Source organism: Asterias rubens, chromosome 7 (genome assembly GCF_902459465.1).
Source record: "Asterias rubens chromosome 7, eAstRub1.3, whole genome shotgun sequence".
Classification (NCBI taxonomy): Eukaryota; Metazoa; Echinodermata; class Asteroidea; order Forcipulatida; family Asteriidae; genus Asterias; species Asterias rubens.
Window position 1 is genome coordinate 19,459,093 of NC_047068.1, and position 12,130 is coordinate 19,471,222.

At 39.5% G+C, this 12,130-nt stretch overlaps 1 protein-coding gene across 1 annotated transcript; it reads right to left on the bottom strand.

Moving 5' to 3' along the window:
* Positions 1–131: 131 nt before the first annotated feature.
* On the bottom strand, positions 132–10,625 carry LOC117292166 (solute carrier organic anion transporter family member 1C1-like). The gene is made up of 10 exons (XM_033774105.1): positions 10,007–10,625; positions 8,723–8,924; positions 7,672–7,989; positions 7,422–7,487; positions 6,756–6,920; positions 5,694–5,895; positions 5,299–5,440; positions 4,142–4,305; positions 3,154–3,215; positions 132–1,414 (listed from the first exon to the last, which is right to left on the bottom strand). The coding sequence occupies exons 1-10, from the start codon at positions 10,616–10,618 to the stop codon at positions 1,170–1,172; spliced, it is 2,178 nt and encodes a 725-aa protein (XP_033629996.1). The 5' UTR covers positions 10,619–10,625; the 3' UTR covers positions 132–1,169.
* Positions 10,626–12,130: the final 1,505 nt, after the last annotated feature.

Below are 12,130 nucleotides of genomic sequence, written 5' to 3' on the forward strand. Positions count from 1 at the left end.
TTTGAGATGTGCCCCCTTTCATCATATCAAAAGTTGATAAGAATTTAATAGATGTTAAATTATTATTATTTTTTTTTCACAGGACTCGGGAAAGTACCGAGTATACAGTGCTACATACATCAGTGTATATGGGTAAAAACCAAAAATTATATTGATACGAATTAGACAGTGCAATCTCCATAAAATATAAGATTTTATGTTTTCTTCAGGAAGTCCAGGCTAGTCTGTGTCTCTTTTGTAAACATTGTGATGTCACAGGTCACATCGTCTACTACATAAAGAGGGGTTGTCACCAGATTGCAGGAGTTATAGACAATGTGCAAGAATCCTAATTACAAAATCATCTTAGGAGAAAAAAGCCTACACGCAAAAGTCTTTGAATTGTGGGATGTTATATGTGGCGTAGCATACAGCCCGATTGACGAGTGGAGCTTATTATTTTACATTCGTTATAACAGTAACATTTATTATAGATCCTATAGTCGATTTAATTTAAATAAATTTAATAAATGCAACTGCAACTTCAGTGACTTCCATGATCAGTTACAACATTGTAGGTCCCAATAATGAGACAGTGCGAGTGTGAATTTTCTCACGTAGGCCTTGTACGCATAAACAAGCTATAACTATGCGTGACTACGTGAAAAAATCGCACACATTTCTAACTAGACTTGGTTCCAAGTCTGTGATAGTGGCTTATTAGTCTACCACTTTTGCCTGAAATGGCGCCCTCTTGTGGACTTACCTCAGTCATCAGTGAGTTAGGGCGTTTGATCTAAGAGCAACCCACTAGACTAACCACACTTGTGCATAGTTGATATGGTAATTTCGGGAGCTACGTCCAGTTTCTGGTCAAGTCTCAGTCGCTCACCCGAACTTGGCTGTTGCTGTTAAATAACAGCGATATCAGACTTGAAATCAAGTCTAGGTTAGTATCCGAATAAAAACTAAGAAGCCTACTCCAATTGTGCAACGGTGCTTTCAAGAGCAGTTGGATCTTTACTTTTGCAAATGGGACAATAGGGGGCCTACACATTTTTTTTGGGATTGAACAGAATTTTTTTGTTCAATTTAAACTCATTAAACTTAATTTTTTACCCACAACCCGCCGTCAGTTTTCCATTCTGGCTTGTATAGCTTGATTCAACAAAATAACAAATCCTTCAAGTTCAAATCTCATAGTTTTCGTTGAGTTTTTCGGGCCGTTCGCGAATGGTCTTCTTGATGAAGTAGTACGATGGCAGAATAAACAGCGCCCCCATGATCCCTATAACCATAGACAGGCCCATGAAGAGGCGACGGTACAGTTCAATGTCATAAACCAGACAAGAACCCTTAGAGTCACATACAGACTGCCATAAAGTGCACGACAGATCAACAACAGCAGCGTACACCAATGGACCAACTAAACCACCTGGAAAACAAAACAAAAACAACGTCGTCATGTTTGCATCAAGACAGGTATTGTGTTTATATGTAACGTCGGATTTAACTGTGAATCTCCAGCACCATGAAGGCCATGTGAAATGATGCAAGGTCAAATGTGATTGAGGACGTGAGCTCAACGGCAGAAAAGTGACATAGGGTGTACAGGCTAACTCGAGACCAGCGTTCTTGTAAACCTCGATCCCAACCCGTGGATGTTGACACCACCCACCCCTCTCAGAGGCGCGCGCGCCGAGTACGATGTGCCTTTATACACTCACAGCAAACAATCGGCCCGATACACTGACATTGACATTTAGCACAATGGCAATTAACCGGCTCAGACAGTCGCTATAATCATGGAGGAAGAAACTATTTTATTCCTCCATGCTATAACTCACCCAGTTCATGCCGATGCTGGCTGTTCTGCGTTGGGCCATATGTCACTATTGACTCTTAAATCGGCCCGTTATCCTGGCCACATTATGGGCCAATGCTGGCAGAAGGTTGGCCAAATACTTTTTGCACGTTGGGATTTAATCGGCCCATCCCCAGTACAGTTGACATTCATCACCAAGTATAAGCCCAATAATGTTCATGCCGATGATGGCACTTCTGTATTGGGCCCTCACAGTAAGGGCACTATTGGCCCAGAATCGGCCTGTTATCTGGCAAGTCATACTCCTTGCACATTGGCATTTAATCAGCCCATAGTACAGTTGCCAGAGTTGTACCCATGTTGTGATATTGATTATCAATTATTCCACATTGTTACATTATTGCAATCAATATTTATAAAAAAGGCTCGTCAAATAGTATCAACGATTTTGTGGGTAAAGCCAAAAAAAAAAACCCACAAAATTACATTAATGTACTTTGTCAGTTATAGTTTTTTCCACCATCTTTGTGGCACAGCTTTGACACCCTGCCTTGAAATTTGCATAAATGACCAACGTCGGTTCAATGCCGGCCCAGTGTGCGCCGTTGCAAAACCAGTATTGGCCAAGCAAATGATTTTTATACCATTTTGCCCAAATGATGTGCCACTGGGCCAATACTGGTTAACCAGTATTGGCCCAGGATAAGGTTTTCTATACCATTTTGCCAAAACGGCGTGGCGCTAAAAAAAATGTATTGGCCCATAAAATATTTTCTATAGTGCAGCTACAAAACCAGTATTGGCCCTATAGAGGTTTTCTACAATTTTGCCAAAATGGTGTGCCGCCAAAGAACAGTAGACATATTTCAGAAAGTAAAACTTTCATTATTAGACAAATTTTAACTCGTCAAGTTTGATGAAAACAATAAAAATGCACAAAATATACACAATAAATTAAATTTAAATTAAATTACTTAAAAATGTAATTAAAAAGTCCATCACAATAAAGTGTAGTTGTCCATAAACAAAATAAAAAAACAAGAAATAAATGAAGAATACGGCAGTAATTAATACACAATTTTAAAAATACACAATTTAAAAAAAAAAAGAAAAAAAAAAAGTAGACCTATACCTTTTTGCACAAAATAAAAATAGATTAACAGCATTCAGTTTCTCAAAATGCCGGTACCATCAGGTGAAATAACTTGCATGTTATTCCTTTTAAGTATCAAGTCGGTTTAGTAATTAATTTGCTTGTGTTCTTATTACTAATAATACAAATCTCGTGGAAAAAACCCTGTTCCGACAGTATAGGTCGGAACAGCTAATGACGTGCCTCAGCAACTTACCCACGCCTGTGAAAAAGTGATTTAACCCTAACGCAGAAGTCTTGTCCTCTGGTTCAACAAACCTTGAGCAGAAGATGGAATAACAAATTATTAATATACAAGCATGTCACTCGAAGATTTGCATAGTGTTGACTAACAGAAATAATCGAGTTTAGAGCGAAAAACTTGTTGTAAACTTATATAGCGAAGTCTTTTATAGCACACGTATCTACCAAACACGGTATACTCAAGGCGCTGAGTATATGAGTATATATAAACTTTCAGAAAGTTAGGTTATTGCAGTGATGAATTCTGAGACCCAATTACTTAGCACCTTATAAGGGTTTACAAAGTGTTACGGCGCATACAGCAGCCACAGTCAGGAACACCGGTGTGTGCACTGGGTTCTTTTACATGCAATACACAATACATGGGACCAACGGCTTTGCGTCCCAACAGAAACGATGGTTCTAAGAAGAACCAGAGGTTCTGCCTCGACATTTCAAACATTCTGACCACTGAGTGTTCGAAATGTCGAGTCTTACCTTGTAGAGCTGCTTATACGCACTAAAAGAAGCTATAGTACATCAAAGTAATGATTATAAACTATATATTTAAATGTAAAAGAATGAAAACACCACTCTTTACATTTCGAGTTGTCCCTCATATGGCTCTTTAAAAAGAGTGGTGATTATTTCACCTTTTTTTTTTAGAGGGGTTTCACTCCAGGACAGAGTGAAAAATCGCTCAAAAAAGATGCAAACTTCAATCTAAAGAGTGGAAGACCACTCAAAAAAGAGTTGTCCCTCATGTGGCTCTTCAAAGAGTGCCTTCTAACTATTTTTAACAAGCAGCCAAATCACGTGTAGAATTTGTGACCGGTGTCCTGCTCATTGTGCTAAGCAGAAGTTTGTTTCTGCTGCTTAAACAGCTCTATGAAATTGGGCCATATATAGTTGGAATAATAATGTGACGTCAGTGCAATGGCTCCGAATTGTGATATATTCACCTCAGTAGTAGAATTGTTTGCGGGACACCAGCCATAGTCACCGCCATTGTCTGTATAATCTGTACGATGATGAAGGGTACCAGCATGTTGCAGTCGAACTCACACAGCCCTGCCTTTGTGGAATCTATACCCTCCGCTAGACATGAGCAGTTGTGATATGACATCTAGTGTCAAGAATAAAATCAAGAATCATCGTCATGACTAATCTGAAACATGTTTATTGTGTGTAATTAATTAATTAATTAATTAGTATCGAAGTCTTAAATAGCGCACGTATCTATCACACAAGGTACTCAAGGCGCTGAGTATACACAAACTTTCAGAAAGATAGGTTATTAATTTTCAGTGATGAATTCCGAGACCAAATTATGTAACACCTTGTAAGGGTTCTACGGCAGATACAGCAGCCACAGCCAGGAACACCAGGGCGAACCCCTTCTCTTTTCGATAAGTGCACTTGGTTCTTTTACATGTGTTACACAACACATGGGACCAACGGCTTTACGTCCCCTCCGAAGGACGAACCAATGGTTAAGTGTCTTGCTGAAGGACAAACGTGTCACGGCGTTCTTTATAAAAAGAGTAGGCCTACATTCTAAAGTCAAAAATGTCGTTTCTGCTGTGTTTGTTTTACTATCCTCTTAAAACAACATTGCTGTTATATAAAAGAGGCCTATGGCAAATGACTTTGATATAACGAGAGTCGACTGGGAGCAATTGTATTTGGTTTTGGAAAACCATCTATTTGAGATAATTAACCAATAAAATCGCCATAACTATGACTATGTGATAGATATAATCTTATTGTTTGTGCGCAGTCAGTCTCATTAATCTTTTTTTCATTGAATTTTATTTTGGCTTTCCTTCGACGAAATTAAAGTGAAGCACAATACTGTGGCGCTTTCTAAACCCCACAGGAATCTTTATATACAGCTTATGTATAAACCAGTGGTATAAACTCCTGTTTTGTGTACAGTATTTTTGGTGTCATTTTTAGATGCTAAGCTTATTTCCTTCAATGTCTTATTGTTATGATATCGTTTGTAATTTTACCATTCGGAAGAGCCAAGGCAATTTCGATTGTGTACTTAGCGATAAATCAAATATAAATTTAAAATCTACAACGCAACCTAGTCCATCCATGTTAAAATACGTACATCATTAATAGTATCATTACAACCAGCGAGGCAAGCGGAGATGTATATGATGTCATTAGTTTCGTCACACACCGGCTGGTATGAAGCTGTTGTGCAGCCACAGTTAACGTTGCAATCGGCAACCAGCGAAATCTCCAAATTGCTGCAATGCAACAATAACAAGGAAAAAGTTAGTGCTCGTAGAAAAATGTTAATCGAAATGGAAAATACAAACATTTTGATTTGTGTTTTATTGATGCACTTAATTCAATTTTGACCCAAGTTTCATAGTTGACGCCAGCTTTGTGAGGGTTAATGCATCCGAAAATTAAAAAATAACTCTATTAATTGGAAAAAATGTATTCTCTTAGGAAAGCGAAAATGCAATTTTTTTGTTGAAAATTATGACCTTTCACCTTTGGCCCAAGTAACCATAGTTCACGCCAGCTATATGTGGATTACTGCATCCGAAGAAGATAGAGAAAATGTATCCACCAACAGCCAGCAAGATGCAACCGAACGCAAAGACGAACATACTGACGAAGCCTAGTTTAGCCTTACGGACAATGACCCCGCCCAAAATCCATCCTACACCGTATGCAGGCACCAGGGTCACACCTTGATGGGAACAAGAAATAACTTTGTAAGTCTATAGCAGTAGTAGACTCATTTAGCAAGACAAGTTCTCAAAAGAACATTTATCTACCCAGCAAGTATAAACCAAATAAGATACAATGATTCCCTTACAAAGCAATACACATAGACCGCCATTCTACCTTTCCAGACAGTGAGATCAACAGCAACGCCAACTATTTTTAGATAAAGAAATAGGTCAACTTGTCTTTTATAGTTGCTCTCACCTAGATAGGAAGACTGCTACTTGAATCTAAGTTTTAGCACCTTCATAAGAAAGTATTGGCGGGATAAATTATTATGACATGTCCTGCTATGATTCAGTGATCCGACTCTGTGAAATAAATTGTTGGGACAACTCGACATTTGATCTGACTCAGTATGTCGACTCTATGGCCCTTTTCTAAACGACTGGATTTGGCTTTGGATTCGGCTCAGGCTAGCTTGGCCCGCGGTTGTTTTGACAATTATTGCGCGTGTTTTGCGTACGCGCCCAGGGTTTCAGACGAGAGGACGGATCGCCTCGAAGCCGAATCCAAAGCCGAAGCCATGGTTTCGAAAAAAAAGGCATATGAGTATGACAAGTAGACATGTTATATGTTTCAGTGAGTCGAATCCGTGTGATGAAAAATTATTACGACAAGCACGGGAAACGTGACATGCTATCTGATTCTATGAGCAGGCAAGTCGACATGTCTTATCCAGTAAGTCAGCTATGTGAGCAGGACGATTCGACATGTATATTCAAGTCGACTCCGTGATATAAATTATAGATTAGGTCAAACGAGCCTTTAAAGTTCCTTTTATTCTATGTGTACCAATAAAAAAATATGAGAAATATTCACCTGTCAGAAGATCGGCATTGGATGCATTGACTTCAAACTGCGATTCCAGATACTTGGCAAAGAAAGTCGTGAAGCCAAATGAAATGGCGAACTGACAACTCATGCACAACGTAATGGACATAAACACTGGGTTTGTCAACAATCGTTTTGAGGTCTTCAAGAAACCTGAAGAAAAATATCATATAATCAGTCAAAGTTGTGTGTCCAACTTATTTCCTTCTTTATGGATCCTTGGCCAAACTTTGCAGTGGAATACCCCCCCCCCCCCTCTTTTTCGGCATTTAAATTTTGTAGGGTTCTGGTAAACCCAGAAAGTAATTTAAGGAAGTTAATTTTGTGACAAATACTACAGATCTCAATTAGAGACAGTATTAAGTACAACACTGAAATACGAAGGAAAACTTGATTAAGAGACATCCTAAGGACAATAAAACAAACTAAATGGAGACGGGCTGCATGGACACACTGCCCGAAGAAAAGACAATAGATGGACAACAAGAATAATGGATTGGCAACCAAGGATCTAGGACAGGGAATGGAGAAGAGGTAGACAGAGAAGAAGAAGGAGAGATGACATCTTACACTGGATGAAAACAGCTTATAAATGGTGATGATGATGAATATGAGATTATATAAGATTTTGTCTCGAAAAGGATGCTTTCTTACCCCAAACCGGTCCTTCTTCGGTGAATTCGTGATCCAGAACCCGGTCATTAAGGTCACTTCTTGAACCTGCCAAAAAAATAAAAGTTTGTACATTCTTCTTTGAGATTGCCTGAAACTGAAACTTGCATGCAAATTGTTTGGTGCGATGCGGACCTTATAAGTGCTGTTTATAATATCGTTATCTCCCATGGTCTTCTTGACATTTGAATCCAACATTTTGAAAAATTGCGTAAATTTGTTGTTGTGGTACCTTTTTGTTTCATCTCCATATTAGATCCTATTTTCGCAGATGTTCCTCCTTTCGTTGAACTCCTTTCCAACGAAGCCTGACTTCGTGTTTTTTTCGGAAGCTTGCGAGGAAACCCATATACGGGTAAACTGGCAATACAGACGAAGCCACCGCAGATAAGGAGCCCGAGCCACCAAGCTCCTACCCAGGCTGGATGTTCAGGGGACGGCAGGGTGGTTCCGGGCTCGAGACGGTAAAAATCAACCCAGAGCGTCAAGACGAACGAGCTTAAGAAGTAGCCAATCATGGACCCAACGCCGTACATACTAGACATGATTCCTGCAAGGGTTAGGATGACAGTAATGTTCATGGTTGTATTGTTTTACGAGTACAAAGGGAAGGACATAATCTTAGATTTTTTGTTGAAGATCAACTTGAACGAATTATGAATCTGAATCTGAATTATATACTCGGCAAAGCATCATAACGGAAACATCAAACAAACGACTTTGAAGAAATTTCAGTTTAAAGGCAGTGGACACTATAGGTATTTACTCAAAATAAGTTTCAGCATAAAACCTCACTTGGTAACGGCAAATGGGGAGAATTGATAGTATAAAACATTGTTAGAAACGGCTCCCTCTGAAGTGACGTAGTTTTCGAGAAAGTAATTTTCAACGAGTTTGATTTTGAGACCTCAAGTTTAGAATTTGAGGTCTCGAAATCAAGCATATGAAAGCACACAAATTCATGTGACAAGGATGGTGTTTTTTTCCCCATATTTTTATCTCGCAACTCTGACGACCAATCGAGCTAAGAATTTTCAAAGATTTGTTATTTTATGCATATGTTGAGATACACCAAGTGAGAAGACTGGTCGTTGACAATTACCAATAGTGTCCAGTGTCTTTAAGACTTGGTAGGAAAATCCTTTATGGGGCTCCAGGAAAAACCCACACAGCCAGTAAGGGACTGACATTGTTTTGCTCAAGCAGCTCTATGGAATTGGGCCCCGTGCCTCAGCAAAATGCGTAAATCACCACGTCACAAATCACATTTTGAATATAGCTACCTGCAAACAATGCTGTTGTTTCTGTTTTGCAGTTGTCGTCAATGTAGGACAGGGCGATCGCTGGTATACACGCGTAGCCAACGCCCCATACGACAGAACCAATGTTCAACACCCAGAATGCTACATCGTTTTGTGCATTGACTGCGTCTGACTTATGGCATTGGTCATCCTGTGTGTCATTCATGCACACTATGCTCTCTGTCTATGGATGGTATCATAATAGTTATGATGGGTTATTTTGTTAACAAGAAAACAAAGTGTTTAGTTTCATATGTTAGAACAACACTCCACTAACTTTTTGTGTTGAAAATTTTATGCAGTACACATGTATATTAATCACAAGAACCATCTCTCTTCCCTCACAGATACCAATTTACCCCTGGGTATTAAAGTAAACCATCTGTAATCAAGTGTCTTGCTCAAGGACACAAGTGTCATGACCTGGATTCGAACCCACAACCTGTTGTCTGTAGCCCCCAGAACTTGAATTTGATGCTTTTTAAACCAATCGGTCTTGACTACAGCCACAGCCGCTGATTCGGACACGGCATATGTCTGCTTAAACTATTTATGTGAGGTGACTCTATTTTAGTTTTCTAGTTAATTAGAAAAATCACTTTAGAAACACATGTTATTGTTAGCTGAGCAATCTGACGTTGTACTCGATAATGTTGCATGCACTAGAGTATATATGCCTATATTGTCTATAAATATTGCAAAAATAATTATAAAAATGTCACGAACCGTCGTTTGCCAACGAATACGAAACTAGATAAACTATACAACAGGTGCTGTTTCTATTGAGAAATCCAATTAATTGAAACTGTAACATAACCAAAAATATGGGGAAACAGTTTAAAATTATCGTCCATTATTCTTAACAGAGACTTTGGTTTAAGAATAATCAGTTAGGACGCAGTTGTCATTGAAATTAACAAAGTCGTTGCCCCGTATTGATATTACGTTTGCCTGTGACGAGGTGCATTTCGTGACAGTGCACACAATTATGATCTGCTAATCTTAGCCATTGACCTTTCGATAGGTTTTCCCGATTGTAACCTTTGATTTTCTCCTTCAGTGATTAGTGGTTTATTCGACACCCCCCCCTATTTAATTACAATTTGTAGTATTTTTAAATGTAAAATTGTTGTAATTCAACCATTCAGTTGCGAGGACAGTTTTTTAATAAACCAATATCTATCTATCTATATATCTATACTAATGTGTTAGGCTTTTTTGCTTGACTTTTTAAATCTAAGAAGAAAACAAATCATAACCCCTTACCTTTCCATCAACGATGTCCAGTTTGTCAAATAAGAACTGCGGCAGACCACTCATGAATATACCAATACCCATCACCAGGATTCCATTGGCGATCCAAATTGGCCGTTTAGCTTTTGGTCGCCCAGCAAAGTACGACACAAAGGGCAGTGCGACTATGTTCCCAATACTGTATGTCATTACAATGAAGGCTAGGTTGGATGCAGTGAGACGGAATCGTGATTCTATGGTGGTTGTGATGCCGCTGAAGGCACCCACTGCAACTGCATCACCGAAGAGCCCAAGACAAACACAGACTAGAAAGAAGATTGGAGACAGGAAGAAAGGTTGGAGCCACTTCGGTATAAAGGAGCAGATGTTAGAACCGTCGTCGTATTCTGGTAGATCTTCGTCACTTATGTTGAGAGGTACATCTTCAATCTCTTCGGATGTGTCTGCCTCGTTTAGCAGAACCTCTTCAAAAGCCTCTTGAATCAGCACCTCTTTGGGTGCATCTGCCTCCCGCATTGGAACCTCTTGATTGACGTCTGCCTCCCGCATTGGTGCCTCTCCGGATGCGTCTGCCTCCCGCACTGGTGGTAGGCCTACCTGTTTATAGGCGTCTGCCTCACGCATTGGTGTCCCTTCGGGCGCGTCCACCTCGCCAATAGTCAACTCTTTGGCAGAGGCAGCAGCGTTTACCACTCTTTTAGTGCTGTCTGTAATGTTTTCATTTGACATTATGGAATCACAGCTGCTGTCACTACTAGTTAAATATAGTTTGAGTGACGTGACATCAGGACCAATACGGCGTGTTGAGTTCCATTTATTTGAGGCCATGTGTATCGAAGGGTCTAACACTGCTGCAAAGCTGTGTTAACTGCAACAAGTAGCTATTGGATTGGCCCTCACGTTTTCCCTGCACGCACTTATTAGGGACTTTTCGTTTTCGACGACGGATGATTCTGCGACTGTAAAGATGACATTTGGCGTCATCTGCGCATGCGTCGGCTTTGAGGACGGTCGTCCCTCAGTTTCTACGACAGTACTCGGGATGAATCTTCGATCTTCGTTGTGCTGAAAACGACAACGTTTAGCTAAACAACCGTCGCAGAACCATCCGTCGTCGAAAACTAAAAGTCCCTATCAGCTTATTAACAACGGGCACTCATCAATAAACAAAGTGGTGTTACAAGCTTCAATCGCAGATCTTCCCAAAACCTTTGTTGCGCAGTTGATTAAGGCGCCACAAAAATGGAACTTTAGAGCGATCTCAAAGCTATTCATATTTTGTCATACCAACAAAATTTACGCAAACCCGCGCCACCGATAACACAAACAGATAAATGTACACAAATATCAACAACAAAAGGTTTAAAGGTGCACTTCCTTTTTTTTTGTGATGAAATTTCCACAAGAGAACTAATTGAGAAATGGTTGTACGGACGTGTCACTAAAACAACACGTTTTTGTTCGTGACGGCGGGAAAAGTAGTCCAGGGCTGGAGGGTTTTCTAAAGGTGTTACATGACAGCTTTTCCCGTCTCGTACAAAAAAGCAATTTAACATTTAATTTTGACCGCCAAATCAGTTGAAAATCAACGGATCTTTACATGTTTGTAAATGACTGTTTGAGCCCGCTCCAAGATCACTTGAACTTCGCCCGTTCTTCTCTTATCTACATTATTTGTTAACTGATGTTTAGTCGTACAAAATAAAGATAACAAACCAAAGGCCTACACGATCGAGACCATTGCATTGAGTTGAATTGAAAATGTTTTGCAGGACAGGGAACGGTATGAAAGTGGCGTAAAAAAAAGTCTAGCAAAATAAATGTCTGGCCCTTCCAACAAAAATAGCGCCCTCTCTTTACATATTTTACCACGTTTTATTATGTTTTTTATGTAGCGCCTTTTTATGTTGTTTAACGTTCAATTACTTCGTGAACATGACCTGGCAGCGAGGCACATTTTTTTAGTAACTGGTTTTTCTTATGGTAGGCCGAACGGAAGTCTACTAAATTATAGTATCAAGTATTTTCCTTCTTACATGGTTTAAACTGAAAGATTTTTTTCTGGACTCTTGATGTTGTCGTTGTTTCGTTTTTGTTGGTTAAAGTTCCCAGTTACTACAAGAACTGAGTGCAGTT

Coding starts and splice junctions, on each gene's coding strand:
- LOC117292166 (XM_033774105.1), bottom strand. CDS start 10,618: ATGCGTGAGGCAGACGCCTATAAACAGGTAGGCCTACCACCAGTGCGG. Junction 5,896..6,755: donor CAATGCCGATCTTCTGACAG/GTGAATATTTCT, acceptor GTTCCCATCAAG/GTGTGACCCTGGTGCCTGCA. Junction 5,441..5,693: donor TATGGTTACTTGGGCCAAAG/GTGAAAGGTCAT, acceptor GTTGCATTGCAG/CAATTTGGAGATTTCGCTGG.